This window comes from Dryobates pubescens, chromosome 2 (assembly GCF_014839835.1).
Source record: "Dryobates pubescens isolate bDryPub1 chromosome 2, bDryPub1.pri, whole genome shotgun sequence".
Lineage (NCBI taxonomy): Eukaryota > Metazoa > Chordata > Aves > Piciformes > Picidae > Dryobates > Dryobates pubescens.
In genome coordinates this window covers 3726073-3749949 of record NC_071613.1, presented here as the reverse complement: position 1 = coordinate 3749949, position 23877 = coordinate 3726073, and the positions used below count along the sequence as shown (strand labels likewise).

General features: G+C 43.4%; 1 protein-coding gene across 3 annotated transcripts in view; it reads right to left on the bottom strand.

Annotated features, from left to right (window-relative positions):
• Window positions 1-23877, bottom strand: part of RPS6KC1 (ribosomal protein S6 kinase C1) — a 124213-nt gene that overhangs the window by 41992 nt on the left and 58344 nt on the right. For 2 of the 3 annotated variants that reach the window (XM_054169363.1, XM_009897507.2), the window contains one exon: window positions 13132-13224. In XM_054169363.1, the coding sequence (XP_054025338.1) occupies window positions 13132-13224 (93 nt within the window). Of the gene's footprint in view, window positions 1-10302; window positions 10405-13131; window positions 13225-23877 lie in introns of those variants that run through there. The other variant, XM_054169377.1, reaches the window with a different exon arrangement.

Sequence of the window (23877 nt, the reverse complement as noted above, 5' to 3'; positions counted from 1 at the left end):
AAACTTCCAGTATAAATAGTCACACACAGTCATAACAAAATATGTAGGCTCCAACATCAACACCAGCTACTGGCACTACCAAACTTTGAGTTCAAAAGACCTGATGCAGCACCTCCAAGCCAATCAACAAGATGCAGTGAAGACCAAGTCAGCTTGCATCAGGAAAGACTTCCTGTAGAGGAATGATGTGCCAGGAGAAACAGGGTGTTGTATTCATCGGGTGACAGAAGAACACAGCACAAAGTCTCCCTTATCTCCCTGCTGTATGGGGCAGTGATGCAGTCATGCTGCTGTCTCTGAAAGGGTACAATCTACCAGGTTGACCTTCTGACTTCCCCCTACACGAAGGGATCTGCAGAAACAGCCATCCTGTGCAATGCCACAGCAAGGTGAGGTAGAGACAGGCAAAAAGACCAGGGGCAGCTGAGCCAGGGAGGGAGGATCTCAGGGCTGTGCTGGCTTCCCCGCAAGAAGCAGCTGCAGCAAAGCAACCTTTGCTCTTTGGGGTCACCCCATTCAAAACCCTGTCCTTTGTCTCTTCCATTACAACTCAAATCTTCTCAAGCGAGTGAAGAAGAATTGGATCCTTTTCTAATCATTCTTCTCTATCAAATTTCACAAAAGAAATAAAAGTGACAGATGCCTTGCCACCACAAAGGCCTCTTCTTTTGCTGGGGTTGCACCCAATTTTAGAAGGTGTTCTGTACTCTTTCAGTTAAATAAATAAACAAACAAACAAGCAAGCAGTCAAGAAAACTTGGTGTTACTGAGATTTTTTGACAGAGGAATGACAGACAGTTTTCATTTCAAGGACATGGTAGTAGGGAAAGGCTGCTGAGTTTGCCAAACCAACGCTCAAGCCTCTTACCTGGGGCCTCCCAACAAAGTTGTGAGGGGTTTGGAACACAAGTCCTGTGAGGAGAGGCTGAGGGAGCTGGGGTTGATTAGCCTGGAGTGGAGGAGGCTCAGGGGAGACCTTATTGCTGTCTACAACTACCTGAAGGGAGGCTGTAGACAAGGCAGGGGCTGGTCTCTTCTCCCAGGCAACCAGCACCAGAACAAGAGGACACAGTCTCAAGCTGCACCAGGGGAAGTTTAGGCTGGAGGTGAGGAGAAAGTTCTTCACAGAGAGAGTTGTTAGTTGTTGGAATGTGCTGCCCAGGGAGGTGGTGGATTCACCATCATTGGAGGTGTTTAGGAGGAGACTTGATAGGGTGCTTGGTTTCATGGTTTAGTTGATTAGGTGGTGTTGGATGGTAGGTTGGACTTGATCTTGAAGGTCTCTTCCAACCTGGTTTATTCTATTCTATTCCACCAACAGCAGAAACCAGCTGAATAAACAATAAAATTTAAAGCTGGTTTTGTTATCCCTGCTTAAGCAAAAGGTGTAAAAGTAAAATAAATTCTTTTTTTAAAAAAATCACCAAACAATAAAGAACATTAAAACAACCAGAGGAAAACAAAAGCCACTTCGCGAGATGTGCCAAAAGATGATACAAACGGGTTCAGAAACAATCGCGTGTTTACAGCCACTCTCCTTCTCTCAAGTTTGTAAACAGACACTGTTCACATTGAGGCAATAAATATGAGAACATATGTGATTTTTTTTTTTCCTAAATGTGCCCTTTGACTGTCAATATCTACCAAACAGGTGTTGGCTAAATGATTATAAATTGGCCTCTGGATACACCTCTTCAACTGAGCCGTACAGGACTGGCGATAATATAATTAGACTTAAAAACATCAGGCTGGTGAACGCTTTCCATCTGTTTGGCAATAATGTTTAGTTAACAACAGTCTTTAAAAGAAGCACCTTCAACTTCAGTTCTTAAAGTTATTTATAGGGCCATTCTTAACACCCCAGCACTCTTGCTAACAAGAGCTTTAGCCACTTGGAAATTATTAGCCATACGGCTGTAGGCGAAAAGGAACAGCAGCATTTAACATCTGTATCTCTCCAGATTTACAAGCACCAACCTCATTTAAAGTCATTTCTTAATGAATAGTTTCGTGGTCTGTATTAATATTAGAGTTGCATGCACAAAGATCATAAGGAGCCAAACACTGTGGGTTTTTTTTAATACCAACAGTAGGCCAATCAGTAATGAAGCTGTCAGCATAAAGGACAGAATAATAGCTTCTTTAACCCTCAAACAGGATTCGTTCATTTGTAGAGTGGAAGGCACCAATTTAAAAACTGCTCATGGGTCTGCTCACCTTTATAAAGACAAAAACCTAATTTGGTGCTAATTTGATACAATTGTCTTTCCAATAAAAGGCTCCTAAAGCCATCTTTTATTCCATGATAAAACAACTGCTATAACTAAAACTGTCATGAAATAATTACCTTTGATAGCATACGTTATTGCACAAATACAATTAATGCATTCCTCCCTTTCATTTTTCACACTTGCTTATCAGCACTGGATTAGCATATGGTGCAACAGAACAGACTGCTGAGCCCTGGCCCTGTAAGACAACGTATAGATCGAGCACCACTAACGTGAATAAAGCAGACAACAGGTCCCTTTAGGGCTAGCTTCATCTGCTGCTGTATTACAACACCAAAATGAAAGTAGCAGCTACAATTTTGTAACTGTGATAACCACGAACAATATTTGTGTGCCTTTGAGGTTCACTGCCTAGGTAAGCTAACCAGTCTTAGTAAACCAGCTTGCTCCTTTTTCCTTCTCATCCAGCATCATACCTTCCCCCAGTGCTGTTTGTCTACAGCTCCACATCAATTCATGGGAAAAAAAAACAACATTTCTTTGCTGATTCAGTGCCAATCTTTCTGCAAGGCTGTTTACCTCAAAAGGGACTCCAAGAAGCCCAGGAACAGCCATAAAAGTAACTTTGGCAATTCACCTGGTGATGCTCCACCTGGCCCTGGCAGACTGCAGATTTTAATCAGGCCCATCAAGCCTAAAACTTGCTTTAAGGGAGGCAGCCTGCATGCATATCAAAAGGGGTGGTTTAACCAGATTCACCCAAATAATTAAAGGACTGCATCAATTAATAAATCACTATCAGAAAGCCGACATTTGAGGGAGGGGTAAGACCAGGAAAGAGATGGTCACAAGTATGTTTGCTTGACTTTTTATCCAGAGCAGAAAAAGGTGAGCAGCTCTGGGATATGTTAACCAGGCTGCTGCGCAAGGCCATAACAGTAAGCCTGCCATCAACCCAAATGCCAACTTATTCTCCTCACCTCATGCTTAACAGGCAATTTCTAGAGAATGGTGCTATACAAGCCTTTCCTGTCTGCACTCCTTCACACTTCTTTCCCATTGCAAAAGGGATTGCTTTGGTAATTCTTTTCCTAAGACTTATTTTTAAAATGCAAAAGGAAAAGTCTCCAGCTTAATGGCACAACGGGCCACACCACCATTCCACGTGGCATTCCCTATGGCATAACACTGCTCTTCTCCAAAGCAGATCAACAGAGACACTCACATTAGGCTAGGCTGCCGTAGTTCAGCCAGGCTGACGGAACCCGTTTCACTGCTGATGACTACTGTGTAACTTGTAATATTTAATACCTCCTAACAATAAGCTGTCAGCTGTAACATTCAGCATCCTGTCTCAGAGGGGAGGAAGAAGAATGCACAGCAGGGCATTCCTGGGCACTGAGCAACTAGACTGTGACACAAAAGGAGACAAGGCAAAATCCTATTTGTAATACTAATGTATGAGCAGAGTCAAGGTCCACACATCATGCTGGCTTTTAAGGCATTGTTGCTTACTTGTTCTTTCCCTATTTTTCTGCACTGGTGACCACTTCAGTGTGGCCAAATCCACTGATAGGCAAATAGCAATTGCTACAAACAAATCTATAATGTAAATATGTGGCTTCAGCAGCACAGGCAACCCTATTTTGTACGAGCACTTGAGCTCTCGGGCACATCCCAAAAAACAAATGAACACAGCTGCACTGCAGGGCAGCATCTCAGCAGCACTACTCCATGATGCCAAAGAGGAGAGAATGGAATGGAATGGAATGGAATGGAATGGAATGGAATGGAATGGAATGGAATGGAATGGAATGGAATGGAATGGAATGGAATGGAATGGAATGGAATAAACCAGGTTGGAAGAGACCTTCAAGATCATCGTGTCCAACCCATCATCCAACACCATCTAATCAGCTAAACCAAGCACCCCATCAAGTCTCCTCCTGAACACCTCCAATGATGGTGACTCCACCACCTCCCTGGGCAGCACATTCCAATGGCCAATCGCTCTCCCTATGAAGAATTTCTTCCTAACATCCAGTCTGAACCTCCCCTGGTGCAGCTCGAGACTGTGTCCTCTTGTTCTGGTGCTGGTTGCCTGGGAGTTTCTACTTGTAATTTATTTACTTTTTTCCCTCTAAGTCAAGGGTTAATTCTGATGCTGACAGCAGCTACTTAAAAAAATTAGCTTCTTAGATTTGATTTACAGTGCATCCAACAGCTTAGTGGAAAATAAATTAAACTCAATTCAATATAGGAGGTACAATTAATTGGACCAAAATAAAATAAAACCTGTCTGGTAAATAAGCAGAGTCTAGCTTTAAGAAAGCAGTTAATTCTGGGATCCTTCAAATGCAGAGAAATTAGCAAATGTTTCAGTATGCTAATTTATTTTAATTAAAAGATATTTCTGCCATAAAAGTCCTTTCATATGCACTACTGATTCTTCATCAAACGTTAAGTTTCCAACTTAACACCAGTATAGCCGGTGGCTGCCTGAAGGTTTACCATCTGCTGCCACCCAAAGTCACGGTGGCCACCTTCAGAACATATGCATCAAAGCCCTGAGATAAGAGACTGAAGGAATACTGCAGAAGTCAGCATAAGGGGAATCACAAACCCAGAGGCAGGCAACAGGCAAGTCACCAGGAAAAAGAACATGGTGAACCATCAGTCACCCTTCTCACCACCCAACCAAGGTTGCAGGGGACAACACTGGAAGAACTAAGGACTGCTCTAAACACGCTGCTCTCCTGCCGGTGGCTTTAACATAAATGCAGTCCTCTATGACACTGCAGACATTTGCTTCCCTAGTTACCCTTATTCTCTGGGTTTTCTTCCCCTCCTTTTTGCTTCACCCAACATCTAATACTGTTAATTTTTTCCACAGTCTCCACACTCTTAGGATGTGGCACAGAACATACCTGTGCTTTGTCTTTACTTAAGTAGGTCTTAACACAGATCAAACCAAGCTCCTCAAAATACATTTGATTACAAAAATGTGGCTTTCAAGATCATTAACATGAGCTGAAAAATAGCTTGTGCATGATCAAAGAATACAGAATAGGATCTCTAGCTGCTGGACCAGATACCACAAACGTTTTAAAGACACACCAGTGCAAAAAGATTACTTTAAAATCAGCTCCTTTTTTTTTACTCTATTGCCATTCTACACTGAAAACACATAATGTAATACTACTACAAGTGAGCCATCTATTTATTCTGGTCCTTATCTCCTACACAAATGCTCATTTATCATAGGATAGATTCCATAGGAAACATTATGCAAGCTCAAAGATGTATCAGATCATTGCCTAGGATTCTTCTCCTTGCATTCACCTCACCGGCTGGAAACATCTCATTCCAATAGGAATGAGTCAAGGTGGTCACCTGATCCTTGCATGAATAGAATAGAATAGAATAGAATAGAATAGAATAGAATAGAATAGAATAGAATAGAATAGAATAGAATAGAATAGAATAGAATAGAATAGAACAGAACAGAACAGAACAGAACAGAACAGAACAGAACAGAACAGAACAGAACAGAACAGAACAGGACAGGACAGGACAGCACAGGACAGCACAGGATAGGATAGGAAGAGACCTTTAAGATCATCGTGTCCAACCTATTATCCAACACCACCTAATCAACTAGACCATGCAACCAAGCACCCTATTAAGCCTCCTCCTAAATACCTCCAATCATAGTGACTCCACCACCTCCTTGGGCAGCCCCTTTCCAATGGACAATCAGTCTCTCTGTGTAGAATTTCTTCCTAACCTCCAGCCTAATACTTGGCTGGAGGTACTTGGGGCTGCAAGAGAGCCTTAGCAGAGGCTGGCACACAGCTGGGTGCCACACTCAAGGCACCGTTGTGGTGATGAGACAGAAACAGACATGCAATTTCCTCCACTCTCTTCAGCTGTGCTGGCTGTCAAGGCTAGCAGGATTAAAAGATCTACTTAACATAGATTTATTCTTGTCACTTTTCAGATTACAGCAGGAAGACTTTCACTCATCTCCCTCTGTTGTTATAAAAAGAGATTACATTTAGCTAGTATGTACATCAAAAATGCTACTGTTGCTTATCCTTGTACCTGTGTAATATGAATTCTCTTCAGTTTGCAACTATTCCTCCTTTCAAATCATTATACTTAAGGAATTTACAACTCCTATATTCTGGGACTTGTAACAACAGTGTACTTAAAAGACAAATGGCAAAGCTTTCAATAATGCAAGTGCTAAGAAAACAGCATACATTCCAATTTGACTTTTTTGGCTGGTACCAAAGTCCACCTTCTTAGACCAAACTAAAAACTGGCCAACAACTGACAAACAGTGCAATATATTTCCTATGCTAATATTTCTAATATCTGGCAGGTTTTACTAGAGAATACAGTTTACAATACAAAATGCCACTCAGCATCACAAAGTAATTGCCTGGCACCAATTGCATAGTAAGTTATTTAGGAAGACAAACTGAAATTATTTTAGTTTAAAAGAAAAATACCTCCATAAATAATCTCTCTCTGGAGCCCATAGGAAACATACAGATCAGGCTGCACTGGAGAACTTAATGGATTAATTTATGTTTTATAACAGGAAAGGCAGAACCTGCACTGCTTTACCCAGTCTTAGGACTGGTTTATGTCAGGTGAAACTAAGAGACTAAGAAACTAAGTGCTATAACAACATAGCACTCAGAAAATGCCACTTGGAAAACAAGAGGCAGGTGTTTGAGGGCAGGGGGAAAGGGACAGGACTATTTCTATCTGGGAGAGAGATCTGATTTTGAAGTAAAGCAAGCTTTGTACTCGTGGTTTGAAACCTGACTGTAGCGTAGGAATAATCCTGTGGAGGTAGGGAAAGGAAAGTAATGAGCCAAGAAATCAGTTTTGATTTCTACTCTATAGCTGATTTGATTTTGTAGGACTTGGCAACTCAATTAAGAAACTAAAAGGTTCTCAAAACATGAAACAAGCTCTCAGAAGTTTCTTTATTTGTATTAACAGTTACTATTATTACTTGGTTTCAGATTGTTAACCATTTTTGCCACTGCTATTTTCCATTATGCCATGTTTGGATAAAGAAAATTTGTTAGCTGGTTGAATTCATTATGATGTGTTTCCAACCAGCTTCTCTTAAGCATCGCAACAAGAGGGATATGGAGGTGCTGGAAGGTGTCCAGAGAAGGGCCACAAGGATAATCAGAGGGCTGGAGCACCTCTCCTATGAGGACAGACTGAAAGAGTTGGGGCTGTTCAGTCTGGAGAAGAGAAGGGTCCGAGGTGACCTCATTGTGGCTTTCCAGTATCTGAAGGGGGCCTACAAGAAGGCTGGGGAGGGACTTGTCAGGCTCTCAGGTAGTGATAGGACTCAGGGGAATGGAATGAAGCTGGAGGTGGGGAGATTCAGACTGGAGGTGAGGAGGAAGTTCTTCCCCATGAGAGTGGTGAAGCCCTGGACTGGGTTGTCCAGGGAGGTGGTTGAGGCCCCGTCCCTGAAGGTGTTTAAGACCAGGCTGGATGAGGCTCTGGCCAGCATGGTCTAGTGTGAGGTGTCCCTGCCCATGGCAGGGGGGTTGGAACTGGATGATCCTTGTGGTCTCTTCCAATCCTGTCTGATACTATGATAATGAAACAAGAATGAATGTCTGTACACAATCATGCTGTTTATTACAGCCCTTTTTCTCCCACACCTCTTATGTGTACACAGTCACTCATTCAAATCCATAAGATGATCTAAAAATGTTTGGCAGTGTGCACCTGAGAGCCAGGTGACAGAAAACACCTGCTGTGGTTCAAATTTCACAACTGCAACTATCTTTAACTTCATCTCAAAATTAAAATGCCAGACATTTAAGTTTATAACAAATAGTCACACAGCACACCCACTGACATAAAAGGAGCCCATTTCTCCTATCTTCTGATTAAAATCATCATAGAATCATAGAATCAGTAAGGTTGAAAAAAACCCCTATCACCCCACACCTCATGACTAATTAAACCATGGCTTCAAGTGCCATGTCCAATCCCTTCTTGAATACCTCAAGGAATGGTGACTCCACCACCTCCCTGGGCAGCACATTCCAATGGCCAATTTCTGGGAAGAACTTCCTCCTCACCTCCAGCCTAAACATCCCTTGGCACAGCCTGAGACTGTGTCTTCTTGTTCTGGTGCTGGTTGCCTGGGAGAAGAGACAACCAGCACCAGAAGAAGAGGACACAGCTAATCATAACCTCTTTGAATCTAACTGTGGGTCTACAGGGTTTCCATGCAAACCTTAGATATATATTTTCTATACCTCTGCTTTTTGGCACTTCCACTCATCAAGCAGACAAGCAGAAATCACACTTTCTAAATAATGAATAACACTGATGTGGTTCTTTTGCATCTTTCTATGGTCAGTTCATCAAACTATATTAGCGTTAGGGTGATGACTTCTCACGACAGCACGACAGCCACACAAAATAACCTATACTCAGCATTAACAGACTTGCTTTCAACTCCTCAACAAATAAGTTATTTAATTCCAGGACCTTCTTCAGAAACTCCCAAATAATTTCAGTAAGGCCCTGATGAGAGGGTTTGATTTTCATAAGGTTTCAGCTTGTACAATAAAGCTTAACAAACAGCGCATCGAACAACAAGCTCAAACTTACAGACATCTGCGGAAGGACTGATCACAGCCACACCAGCGCCAACATAGACAATATGGCTTGATGGGAACTAGGGGAAGGGGCAGAAGAGACATAAAAGACAGTCATTGGTTACAGAGGCACAGTTATTACTTATTGCACTCTGCTTTCAAGATGAAACTTTAAATTGAATGAACAACAACAGAGGGCTTTAAATAAGAAGAAATGTGGTTCAAAACGGCATTATGAAGGTATTCAGCAGCACCATAACAAAGTTGTTTCTTCAGGGGCCAGTGGTAGCTACAAAGCAAAGATTTGCCTGGGGCAGAGACTCAGCACAGAATATGCAACCTTAATTTTTAATTAGGCAAATTTCAAAAGCAAAACTCTTTGCTACTCTGTAAGAAATGTTTGTGATTTAAGATACATGAACTGATGAAACAACTGATAATTCTTGGTTGGTGATAACAGTACAGTCTCAAGCTGTGCCAGGGGAGGTTTAGGCTGGATGTTAGGAAGAAGTTTTTCCCAGAAAGAGGTATTGGCCATTGGAATGTGCTGCCCAGGGAGGTGGTGGAGTCACCATCACTGGAGGTGTTTAGGAAGAGACTGGATGGGGTGCTTGGTGCCATGGTTTAGTTGATTAGGTGGTGTTGGATGATAGGTTGGACTCGATCTCAAAGGTCTCTTCCAACCTGGTTAATTTTATTCTATTCTATTCTAATATAACATTCCAATATAACATTAGCTTGTTTCCAGTCTGGTTATACTAAGAAGAGATTTGCTGCCCAATTAGTAGCACCTCACAGTCCATAACATTTGCAGGACAAAAGCAACTTTTGTAATTAGAAATAGTAATGACAAAAAAAATCTACTCAGACTCTTCCCACAATAAACACAAACAATACCTCCAGACACCACCTAGTTAACCTTTGGCACCATGAAGTGAGCAAACACAGATGCAGCAGTAGAACTGAAGAAACCTGGATTCCTCAAGCAAAGTGTAGGTACTTTAGGGCCTATTAAAATAGGTGGATTTATTCCACAGCCTTTGAAGGAGAGCAGAAGCAGAAGGATGCGAGGCAAGGCAGAGATATGGTCATTCTGTGACTTTCCACAGTATTTTAATGAGTCTAATAATGCTAAGATCTCTCATATTCAGCAGAAGAGGGTCAACACAGCAAAAATTATTCAGGTGACAAGGAAGATGGAAAGGTAGACAGAGGGAAAGATGGCACACTGGGAATAAATGAGACTAAAATTAAATGTCTAATCATTTACTGCCTCAGCTAAAATAGTTTGAAAAACCCAGAGTTTCAGGTAGCAACAAGCATTCTGCCTGTGAAAATGAAGCCAATTCAAAACACTTCAAGGGGCTTCAAAAGAAGAACAAAGACTGACATTACTCGAAGGGAAAGCACTGAACCTTTCAGCATTTGATGGAGTGCAGGTTAACAGCTGGTTTTCTCGAGGCAGCACTGCAGTCAGCAGACACCACTCTGGGCTTCACACAGCAGTGGGAGAACAAGGCTGCAAACCAATCACCACCATTTTTAAGTCAGTGTGTTTAAACCAGTCTTCTAGATGATTAGGCCAGACAGCAATAAAACAATAGTAGTGACACACTGCTATTTATACATCCATTTTCTGCTGAAACCAAAGCAGCTACCTCAGGGTTAGAATAGGAGAAGACTATTTTCAGGCAAAACTCTGGGTGATGCTCAGTGTGTTACAGACTTGTGCCCAAAGCATGCCATCTTCCACACTGGACCTGAACATCAGAATCCATTTTCAAGAACACACACTCTATGTCATCCACCTGGCATTTGACCATTTCCAGAGGATACTCCACAACCTCCCTGGAGCATCTGCAAGCAGAGAAGGTGGCAAAGAACAGTGATGGTGAGGAAGGAAGCGAGATGGTGCTCCAACCCAAAAGCAGAGGCACAGTCTCCAACACAGAGATGTGTGTGCACACTTCACACTCACATGCATTGAGCTCTGAACACTGGGCTTAGAGCAGCTTTTCATTTGCCTTACAACTTTATGAAGACTTAAAACTACACGAAAACAGACAGCACACTCAGAATAAGATTAAGTACATAATAAGGAAGATCTAGAAGCAGATATGTAGAATTCAAAGACACCTGGAATAATATAGCTCACTTTTTCATACAATAATTAAACATTAACTCTAACCCCTAAGACACTGTTTACACATGAGTACACCAGCTGTATACACAGGGCTGTTACTCCTGGTACACATCTCCAACACTAAGACCCTATATTATTGTCATCACCAGAGCTCTGATTCTTCTCAGCTCTACCTGAAAGACCGGGACGCATTCATCTCTCCCCTGGGATGTTTAGCAGAGCTGTGCCCAGAGAGATCTAGGAGATCTGACAACACCAAGAGTGCTTCATTCTCACCAAACATCTTCTCCAGTCATCATTAATTAATCTTGTACTAAAAAAAAACCCCAAATATTAAAAAAGTCTGTTCTTGGTTCATATGCAACACTTCTGTAGCTTCACACTGTCAGACTAATTCACAAAGTCACAGTATCACCAAGGTTGGAAGAGACCTCAAAGAACATCGAGTCCAACCTGTCACCACAGACCTCATGACTAAACCATGGCACCAAGTGCCACATCCAAACCCCTCTTGAACACCTCCAGGGATGGGGACTCCACCACCTCCCTGGGCAGCACATTCCAATGACAAATGACTCTCTCCATGAAGAACTTTCTCCTCACCTCCAGCCTAAACTTCCCCTGGTGCAGCTTGAGACTGTGTCCTCTTGTTCTGGTGCTGGTTGCTAGAGAGAAGAGACCAACCCCTTCCTGGCTACAAGCACAAGTCCATGCCTACTGTCTTCATTTGGTGGATACTAATTTAGTTAGTGGATACTAATTTAGTTAGTGCCTATGAATCCAACAGGTAGGTGATCTTTCCAGCTTATCTCTCTGACACACATACAGCATGGAACACAAGCTGGGCTGCCCAGGGAGGTGGTGGAGTCACCATCACTGGAGGTGTTTAGGAAGAGACTGGATGGGGTGCTTGGTGCCATGGTTTAGTTGACTAGATGGTGTTGGGTGATAGGTTGGACTTGATGATCTCAGAGGTCTCTTCCAACATGGTTAATTCTATTCTACCCTATTCTATTCTAAATTCTGTACTTGCAACTGAGGGAAGAAGATACAATGAATACGAAGTCAGAGCTGAGAAAACCTAGTATGCTATAAAACCAACCATAAAACCTAATGTATATAGCCCTCCAAGGAGAAGTTATCAACTTATGCACATAATTACAACAAAACAGGCAAAGAAAACCAAAAATCATTCCCCATAGATAGGTTCAGTACAGCAGGTAAAGGAAACAGAGACATACAGAGCCTAAGAGACTAGCTACAGGTTTTCTGATGCATGTTAGAAATGCATAAATTGTCCACGCATCAGTACACCATGCACAACCCAGGAACTACATAAAGAACTATCAAAAGGCACAAGGGAACTGGCACAGCAAAAAGGAAATGAGCCTTTACTGTCTGCATTAGCCACTGCCACACTGCTGAATAATACATCATCCTAAAAGTATTTGGTAAGGTGATAACTAATCAGCATTATCAAAACACTGCAGCAATTCTTCCAGGCTCTTAACGACGCTTGCAAAAAAACCCGTATGGTTCTCGACTGTTTACAGAGGAGTGTCACCCTGGGATTTTGGAAGATATTGTTTGCACTAATTTAAAAAAAATAAATAAATTTAAAAAAAAAAAAAAAAAAAGAAAAGCTTGGCTTCATTACTGAATCTCTGCCTTGGTGGGGAAAGTCATTTCCACACTCTCAGGGAAGGCGAACAGTCGTGCGCCTCCCCAGCCCCCATTTCAAGTGACAGCTCGACGGTCGGAATTTCTACCCTTCTGTATTTCAAACATCCCCCAGATTATTCAACTCATCCTTTACCCCAGTATTGTGACTGTGACTTTGTTTCTGAAAAAACAGGCCTTATTCTATTGAATGCTACCAAACATGTACCTTCTCCTTTAGCTCAAATATATTTTGCATGACCTTACATGAATTGCTTAGATAAAAGCCTTTTTTCTTCTACTTTTGTTATTTTAAAGTGCAGATGTATCTGAGTCATTTTCCCCTTTTGTTTCATATCCTTAAGATCCACAGCTTCAAAGACAAAATGTCAGCATGCAGTCGATTTATGACTGAACTCTTGAAGAGACACTGAAGAATTACCTTGTCAATCACCCCAAGGACTCTGAAGGCCTTCAGTTCCTCGGCAGGGCTCCTTAGGTTCCAAGAGGGCCTTGAACTTAGTGATCCTGGAGGCTAATGGAAGATATCAAAGATTATACATCAATCAGGGTGGTACTTGAAGGAAGACTGCCTGCTGAAGCAAATGCCAGGCTGAAGGAAACTAAATTTATCATAAATCAGAGAGAGTGAAGATGAAAGGAGAAGTTTTCTGTTTGTCCTTAGTTGGGGGGGGGGGAATAAACAAAAAAAACCCCAACACAACACCACCACAAAAAAAAAACTTGCAAGTAAATAAAAATCAAGAGAAAATTGGTAACAAAAACCTTAAAAAGGAAAAAAAACATTGAATATTCATACATTCTAGGCTTAATGGAAGCTGGTAATCAATTACTCAGTTCTCAGACCATCACAATAATCTATCAAAGCCTTGCAGGTATTCTGGACATAAAATAATTCAGACATCACTAAGGAGGAGAAAGCATAAAAGAAGCTTTGTAAGTCTGAAGAACATAAAATACAGGACTATAAACCAGGCTCCCTTGCCCTCTTGTTTTAAGAAATCCTTCTAAAAAGGTACACAAACAGAATGATTCCTGAAACTGCCTTAGAAAAAGGTTGCAGTTATGTACCATTAATCCAGAAATTAACACTAACTATTCAAGTAGTTGATATGCAGAGGTTTTTCTCCATGCTATCTTTTGTCGTTTCCCAGGGCAAACTCAAAGCTCAGGTGTCAGAGGAGGGGAACAACGTTTCAAGTGGAAGTCTTCTGGGACCAAAATCAACCTCTTAAGCACCAGATACACATCTGGCACATTAACAAACATTTTCAGAGCATTTCCAGTTGCCAGCTGAGAGAATTCATTAGATCTTTCTCCACAGATTCAACGTGCAGCTTCCACGAGAACCACAGACCTGGATCTCCTCTTCACAAAGAAGGTAGATTTATTTGCAGAGCTGTTGAACACCAAACTCTTTTTAAGCATAGCCTGGCCTCCCCCAATACACTTCTGTTGCACAAAGGTAGAGGAAGGTGAAACTCATTGGTTTTTAGGCTTCTAAGAGGAAAAAGCCATTTATCTAACTTGTCAGCCTTCTGACAAATATTTAACAAACACATCACAAAGGAAAACTGCTGGGAAGCAATTATGATGTGGATTAAATGTTTCAGTAACAGGCAAAATCAAGACATTGAATACATTGAATACATTGAATAAACCAGGTTGGAAGAGACCTTCAAGATCACTGCGTCCAACCCATCAACCAATCCAACACCACCCAAACAACTAACCCACGGCACCAAGCACCCCATCAAGTCTCCTCCTGAAAACCTCCAGTGATGGCGACTCCACCACCTCCCCAGGCAGCCCATTAAGACATCTTCCCTTACCATCAGAAACTTCCAGAAAAACTGAAGATTCTGAACTAGGTTAATTTCCTGTGTTCCTTTCACTCATGTTTTCCCTTCAGCATCCTTAGAGTGCTATTGCCAAAGGCCAGAACACCTCCATGAAGCCTTCGCAAACATTGGTTCCCCTTCATGCTGCCAGTCAACCACCTTCTCACCTTCTAAATTCTTTCCCCAAAATCACAGTATCACAGTATCACCCAGGTTGGAAGAGACCTCAAAGATCATCAAGTCCTACCTGTCACCCAACACCTCATGACTAAACCATGGCACCAAGTGCCACGTCCAATCCCCTCTTGAACACCTCCAGGGATGGTGACTCCACCACCTCCCTGGGCAGCACACTCCAATGACAAATGACTCTCTCAGTGAAGAACTTTCTCCTCACCTCCAGCCTAAACTTCCCCTGGCACAGCTTGAGACTGTGTCCTCTTGTTCTGGTGTTGCTTGCCTGGGAGAAGAGACCAACCCCTTCCTGGCCACAACCACCTTTCAGGGAGGTGTAGACAGCAATGAGGTCACCCCTGAGCCTCCTCTTCTCTAGGCTAAACAACCCCAGCTCCCTCAGCCTCTCCTCACAGGGCTGTGCTCAAGGCCTCTCACCAGCCTTGTTGCCCTTCTCTGAACACGTTCAAGTGTCTCAATGTCCTTCCTAAACTGAGGGGCCCAGAACTGGACACAGTGCTCAAGGTGTGGCCTAACCAATGCAGAGTACACATGGTCAAAAAGCATGGAGAACAGTGCTCCTTTCCTTTGCGTTGTCCTACTGGGCCTGATGTTTAAGAGTTTTGTGAAGCAGACACTGCCAAGCAAAAGTACAAACAGTGGCTAAGAGAAACACCCCAGATTCTACAAAATTACCAAAGGTTGTAGCATGAAGAAGAAAAAAAAAACCCTCTACATTATTTTTTTTTCTCTAAACCAACTTTAGAGTCCCCACTCCAGCAAGCTATTGGAAGGTCAGAGGAGCTCTTTTGTTAGGTTGTGTTTTGAGAGTGGGCAGTGTTTCTGCAATAATGAGGTATTTGCTTTGAAACAGAGTTGTGCTAACACAGCTTATTCACTCTAAGATTTCAAAAGTATTATAAGGAACACATTTAATGAAAGAGTTTTTCCAAATCCTCTAGACTATTGTAAAAGATTTCTGCTTCTATCTGCATGCTTTATAACCATTTTCGGGATAATCAGGCTTTTAAAACTCTCTCTTCTGCATAAATATTTCAGCCATGAATTAAGTTCATACATCTCTACAGAACTTAATAGCTAATAATGCTAGAGAATCAGATTTCTGCACCCATCACATCTGAAGAGCCCAAAAACCCAGCACATATCTTTGGGTCCTTCTCTAAAGCAACACTAAGAGGACACAGCCTCAAGCTGCGCCAGGGGAGGTTTAGGCTGGAGGTTAGGAAGAAATTCTTCATAGAGAGAGTGATTGGCCATTGGAATGTGCTGCCCAGGGAGGTGGTGGAGTCACCATCATTGGAGGTATTTAGGAGGAGACTTGATGGGGTGCTTGGTTGCATGGTTTAGTTGATTAGATGGTGTTGGATGATGGGTTGGACAGGATGATCTTGAAGGTTTCTTCCAACCTGGTCTATTCTATTCTAAGCAGGGCACAGTCAGTAATGCTGTGTACACACATTGGATTTCATGTACGCACTTTACAGTCACTTCATACCTCAAAACAATTTACAACCATACCCACATTTTCACAGCTCCCAGTAGCTTCTCCATTTTTATTGGTTTCAGGTTAGTTTTGACTCTTTATAGTACTTGGGTTTCACTGCTGCAAAGGCTAATAGTAGAGCTCAATGATGGGTAAGCATCACATTCTGTTGTGAAGCAAACTCTAAATACCCAATTCCCAGAACTACAGCAATTAAGCATTCTATGAATCTGCCTGCTCCTCTGGATAGAGTAAAAATCCAGGCTCAGCATCTAGCTAGCAGTAAGAAAAAATAACTAGAAAGCAGAGCTCTCATTAAAAATAGAGGAGAGAAAAAAATAAAAACAAATACAGGAAGGAGGGTAATAAAAATGCAAAAGCTCCATTTGCCTTTAGAAATAAGGCATTTATATTCTAAAGGAAGTAGCAGGCTCTCTCTGACTGTCCAAACAGCACACTACCCAGGTATCCCAAGATCTTCTCTCCTGTGGCTAGGATCTATATGTTTCAAAACCATTCCCAGATTACACTCTTGTTTTGCACAGCTGGAGTTACCTGACTTACCAGCTCCCTTCCCACCCCTACCTTTTGGCTATCATGTTCTAAGTATAAAAAGATGATACTGATCATGATACTGGCCTCAGTAAAGACTCGGCAGCTTGTGACCATCACTTGCCTTCAGAAGATTCTAGTTTTGCAAGCTATACAAAGAGATATGGCAAGAACTCTTGCCTCAGCTTTGGAAGCACTGCCAGTGGTTAGAAGAGCAGGGGGAGAAAGAGAAGTAGAACTCCAGCCAAACAGAGAATAGGATAGAATAGGATGGAATAGGATGGAATAGGATGGAATAGGATGGAATAGGATGGAATAGGATGGAATAGGATGGAATAGGATGGAATAGGATGGAATAGGATGGAATAGGATGGAATAGGATGGAATAGGATGGAATAGGATAGACCAGACCAGGTTGGAAGAGACCTTCAAGAGCATCATGTCCAACCTATCACCCAACACCGCCTAATCAACTAAACCATGCAACCAAGCACCCTATCAAGTCTCCTCCTGAACACCTCCAGTGATGGTGACTCCACCACCTCCCCAGGCAGCACATTCCAATGGCCAATCACTCTCTCTGTGCAGAACTTCCTCCTAACCTCCAGCCTAAACCTCCCCTGGAGCAGCATGAGACCGTGTCCTCTTGTTCTGGTGCTGGTTGCCTGGGAGAAGAGACCAACCTCTGCCTGTCTACAACCTCCCTTAAGGTAGTTGTAGAGAGTAATAAGGTCACCCCTGAGTCTCCTCTTCTCCAGGCTAAGCAACCCCAGCTCCCTCAGTCTCTCCTCATAGGGCTGTGTTCCAAGCCCCTCATCAACTTTGTCGCCCTTCTCTGGACACACTCCAGCAAGTCAACCTCCTTCCTAAACTGAGGGGCCCAGAACTGGACACAGGACTCAAGGTGTGGCCTAACCAGTGCTGAGCACAGGGGCAGAATGACCTCCTTGCTCCTGCTGGCCACACCGTTCCTGATACAGACCAGGATACCATTGGCCCTCCTGGCTGCCTGGGCACACTGCAGGCTCATGTTCAGCCTACCATCGACCAGCACTCCTAGGTCCCTCTCTGCCTGGCTGCTCTCCAGCCACTCTGACCCCAGCCTGTAGCACTGCATGGGGTTGCTGTGGCCAGTGTGCAGAACCCAGCACTTGGATGTGTTCAATCTCCTGCCCTTGGACTCTGCCCATCTGCCCAGCCTGTCGAGGTCCCTCTGCAAAGCCTCTCTCCCCTCCAGCAGATCAACTCCTGCCCCCAGCTTGGTGTCATCTGCAAATTTACTGATGATCGACTCAATGCCCTCATCACACAACCCCATTTAAGGCAAGAGCACTACCCATAGCCCAGTCACTCAAACACCATTTGATGGAAATTATTTTACAGCTGATGCTGCTACCTTTGACCAAGAGTAATGAAGAGCAGTCTCATTAACACCAGTGCAGAGCTGCACATCAAAATGTGATCCCTCCTCACCATCCAGAGGTCTGTATCTGATGACTTCAGTACCTATCAGCTGTAGGATGGCCAGACACTCAGTTGCAGCAAGATGTCTTATTTTGTAGCAGATACTGCTGGCCTGGGGTGTGAAGCTCCACACCATGGATGTGAAAGGTCTTCCAGTTCCCCTAGTCAGGCAGAAACCCCTGGTTCCCTCCTCACAATGCACCAAGAGAAAAACACATTGCATCTCTGCATGCCTCTGAACCAGACAGAGCTGTGGTCTACTTCAGAAGGCTCCTGATGATCACCAGTTGGGGACTGTATCTTTCCTGATGCTGGGACACATCTTGGATGTGATCTTCAAAGCCTTGAGAGCAAATTTCTTATTCTATGTCAAATTAACATCTCACAGAACTAGAGTAGTGCACTTTCTAGGCATTCCATGTAACTTCCACTCATTTCCTAAGAATTTTAGGAAGTAAAATACCTTATGAAAATCACAAAGAACAAAGGACTGCTCTCCCTGTTTGGGCATCAGGCTTGCATGTGCCTCTTGCTACTAAATTGCTTTCAAAACAAAACAAATAATTGCCATTTTAAAAGGCAGCAGTTTTTACAATAGTGCTAAAAGACACAATTCTGAACATACAAAAAAAAGTGCAAGTAGAATCAGAAATCATTTCAAAGTGCAAAACAGAAAAGCAGGCAACCAGCACCAGAACAAGAGGACACAGTCTCAAACTGTGCCAGGGGAAGTTTAGGCTGGAGGCGAGGAGAAAGCTCTTCCCAGAAAGAGTTGCTAGCCACTGGAATGTGCTGCCCAGGGAGGTGGTGGAGTCACCATCACTGGAGGTGTTCAAGAGGGGATTGGACATGGCACTTGTTGCCATGGTTTGTTAGTCATGAGGTCTTGGATGACAGGTTGGACTTGATGATCTTTGAGGTCATTTCCAACCTTATTGATTCTATGAAAATACCAACAAAGTTAAAATAGATCCACAGTCTGTACATGTAGCTGTGCTCAGCATTACAGCTGACAGCTACAGAAGACTGCAGCTTTCTGATGGTCAGCCCAGCATGATTGACAGGCTGCTGCTGCAGCTTCCACTCAGGCTTGGAGGTGGCTCTCCAGAGGTGCTACTTATAAAGGAGCAGAAGAGAAATTACAGCTTAAGAACCTGCCAAATGGCCTGCTGCTGTTACACAGCATTCTTGAGAGTTTGTCATCGAGAAGTCCCTTGAGACTGCCATGCTGTGCCTGAGGAGGAAGGGAAAAACAGCGTTTGCTGCAGCTTGTATTTCCAGAATGTCTACGTGCCTGTTTACAGCCTCCCGAAGCGGTCTCCGCATCTCCTACAGTGACAGCAACACTTCTCTCTCTGTTTACAAGACCCTGCCAATTGAGTTCCCAGTTCATGGTCGGTCACAGTAGCATCAGTTCCCTGTGCCTCTATTCAGCTTTAAGAAATCTTCTATCCACCCTGAAGCCCTCTATCCCTAACCTTTTTTTAACAGTGCCAAGGGTTCTCCAAATGCCTCCACTTATACTCCTCTCTTCACCACTCAGACTTGCTAGCAGCAAGGTGGTTGCTAAGTATGCTATCCTTGAGGGCTACACTGTTGGCTTTTTGCTCAGGCAAGAAAATTAACAATTTTCTTTTCTTCTGCTATTGTCCTTTGTTTGGTTTCCAGGGCATCAAAGATGATTTTTCCTTCTCAGCTCTGAAATGCCAGGCCTTTCTCTCTGGGGAAACGTGGCCTCAGAAAAGGCAAGGGTCTGTCTCACTCCTTTCTGCCCCAGGCCCCCAGAAAAGAATGCCACCATGCCTCACCTTCACATGGTGTCAGATGGCAAAGAGGTGGCCTGGGGTTTGGTTGGAGGCTTGAGACCACTGCACATGGCTCAGCATAGCTGGCAGCACAGGGCTTTTGGATATATGAGAGGCTGAGTGGGTGCAGGACAATATTGAACCTGCACTTCTGAGCTTCTCTCTTGCCTTTCTGGACATTTCTCTGGCCTGGTGGACAAAAAAGCAGTAAACATTCAAGAAGGACAGATGAGTCTAGTTTTGATGATCACTGTGGTGGTTCCTTGTGAGGGCACAATGTGGAACACAAAGACATGTGTGACAAAAGACTTCTGCCTCGTAACATCAGGTCATGAATAAGAACATGCTGCCTTAAGCACTCATGCTTGCTTATTAGTTAGATCCCTTTCTCCAAGGTGCAAGCAACCTCAACACCCTTACTGACCAGGAAGTTCCCTGCACTGAACCATGCTTTCCACAGCAAAACCACAGTCTGTAATACAGGCACAGGTATTGCTAGGGTAAAGTATTCATTCATCATTTTCTTGCAACCCAGTTTCAGCTGTATGGTGCAAACTGTGCTGGGCTACCAGGTGTAGCAGCACCTGGTCATGCTTTTAGAGAAGGCCTTCCATGTGTGCAGTGGTTCTTCTCAAAGACTTCAGTGTCCCTCCAGCACAGAAGAGTTAATGGGAGAACTCTTTACAGATGCATGTGAGCAAAAAAAGGTATTGCACAGCATCCTTTAAACATATATACCCTGTTCAAGCATCAGCATGAGCTACAGCAGCAGGAGGGGCTAGTGGTAACAGACTAGCCTCACCCCATCAGGACCAATGGCATGCAAATAGCAGTTAGAGAAATATCAAGCTGGGGCAAAGGGACAGCACAAGGAGGCATACAGCCTAACCTGGTACACTCTGCACTTCATTTCCTTAGGAGAAGGACATAAAGTATCTGCATGTTTCCACTTGTATCTCCCAGAAATCACAGTTTATAGATGCAGGTTACTTCAGTGCACTTATCACTGTTTGTGTGGGGTGGAATAATTCATGCTAACTTCAATATAAGCTGTCTTGGCAAGTAAAGAGGACAGAGCAACAACTAAGGTCTGCTCAGCAGCCAACATGCAATGTCACATTCCCTTAAGACACCAAGCCCAAGCACAGAGCATACCAATTTTTCAGTGGATCCTATCACTACCCTTACAATAACTTTGTGAGGTAAGTCCTTCTCCCATTCAGCTTTCAGCCATCAAGTAGGAGACAAGCTGCTCTTCATCACAACCATCATGACCCATAAGCACCACCTGCCCTTGATGCTAGCACATTTCAATGCTTTCTGGACAGCAGCAAATAAAGGCTATTAGAATAGAATAGAATAGAATAGAATAGAATAGAATAGAATAGAATAGAATAGAATAGACCAGACCAGACCAGACCAGGTTGGAAGAGACCTTCAAGATCATCGCGTCCAACCCATCAACCAATCCAACACCGCCCAAACAACTAACCCACGGCACCAAGCACCCCATCAAGTCTTCTCCTAAAAACCTCCAGTGATGGCGACTCCACCACCTCCCCAGGCAGCCCATTCCAATGTGCAATCACTCTTTCTGTATAGAACTTTTTTCTAACATCCTGCCTGAACCTCCCCTGGCGCAGCCTGAGACTGTGTCCTCTTGTTCTGGTACTGCTTGCCTGGGAGAAGAGACCAACATCCGTCTGTCTACAACCTCCCTTCAGGTAGTTGTAGAGAGTAATAAGGTCACCCCTGAGTCTCCTCTTCTCCAGGCTAAGCAACCCCAGCTCCCTCAGCCTCTCCTCGTAGGGCTTGTGTTCCAAACCCCTCACCAACTTTGTTGCTCTTCTCTGGACTCGTTCCAGCAAGTCAACCTCCTTCCTAAACTGAGGGGCCCAGAACTACACAGAGATATATACAGAAATACACAGAGAGACTTCGGCAAAACAAAGCCAGCTCACGGAAATTCAGCTTGCTTTGTGAAAATAGGCCATGTGCAACATTCCACTTGTGCAAAGTCAACTTTGCCCTAACTTTTCAGCACAGAAGGAGAATGGTTTTCTCTTCTCACCATTTTTAGATGACTGGTTTTCCCCTTGTCTTATCCCAATTAATCCTGCTTGCCTATGGATCTGGAAAGAAGGCATGTGCCTTATTCAGTACAGCATAAAAGAGGAAATACTTCACCTCTCAAGTTCCCCCACAAAAATGCAACCTATTTCTTCCCAACCACAATGAGTTTTTAAACTTGTAAAAGGGCCAAAGTAGGGCTGTTGGTGGTTTGTTTCTTTTCTTGTTCTGTGGTTTTCCAAACACACCGAGGTTTTCATTCAACACAGATTCTCCTCCACTTTCAGGGTTGTTTGACCTAAAGAAAGACTACCTGGTAGGAGTTCATATCAGTCCAAAATACTAAATTGTTCAAAGTACAATTGACAGCAGCAGCAAGGCTCCAAGTTTCACAAAATACATTTCATTTGGAACATCTTCAAAATTGCACTTTTGGGCTCTCAACACACAAAAGCTTACCCTTCAAAAAGGAGTGGATCTGTGCAAAATAAGAAGCAATAATCTTCTGCCCCTTTTGCCCTCACTTGATATAAAAGTAGAGAGACAAGAAGTTGGTAACTCTTGTGTTTACCGCAGTGGGCTGGCCATTGACAATCACACAGAGTTTAGAACAACGGCAGTAAAAGTCTATAAAGAAGAGGTGAGCCCCAAAGGAACTCTTTGGGGAAGGGCAAAGTTGAAATTTACTGAAGATATCTTGGAACAAACTTTGTTTGCCTTCTGTACAAGTACAGATAAGGGTGCTGCTGCTTAAGAATGTGAAAGTTTCTACAGAAACTCCTCCAAAATCAAGAGGAAGCTGATCACTCAAGCTTGCCCAAGACAGACATTTGAAGGGATCAAGAAGAACCCTTGATCGAGTAAGTACTACTTTTGTGTGAAATTCATCTCATTCCCCTGCCACATGCTTGACTGATACATCATCATCATCATCATCATCATCATCCTCCTCATCAAAAACCCAGGTTGGAAGATACCTTCAAGATCATCGTGTCCAACCCCTCAACCAATCCAACCCACCTAAACAACTAACCCACGGCACCAAGCACCCCATCAAGTCTCCTCCTGAACACCTCCAATGATGGTGACTCCACCACCTCCCCAGGCAGCCCATTCCAATGGGCAATCACTCTTTCTGTATAGAACTTCTTCCTAACATCCAACCTAAACCTCCCCTGGTGCAGCCTGAGACTGTGTCCTCTTGTTCTGGTACTGGCTGCCTGGGAGAAGAGACCAACATCTGCTTGTCTACAACCTCCCTTCAGGAAGTTGTAGAGAGCAATAAGGTCACCCCTGAGTCTCCTCCTCTCCAGGCTAAGCAAGCCCAGCTCCCTCAGTCTCTCCTCATAGGGCTGTGTTCCAAATCCCTCCCCAACTTTGTTGCCCTTCTCTGGACTCGTTCCAGCAAGTCAACATCCTTCCTAAACTGTGCTAGGCTAAAGAAACCAACAGCCTTCTCACTCCTTGTAAGATCAAGCAATATTCTCATGCAGAAGTCACAAGAAATCACAGAATCACACAGAATCCCCAAGGTTGGAAGAGACCTCAAAGATCATCAAGTCCAACCTGTCACCACAGACCCCAGGACTAAATCTCACATTCTGGTAAGGTTTTGTGCTTAACCTTTAAATACTTTAGAATGACTAAACACATATTCCATCACAAACTGTGCAGAAGGAATGCATGTGAAAAAAACAGAGGCCTGCATTAGATCAAGCAGTCTTCATAATGCTGTGAACTGCAACCAAGAAGGATCA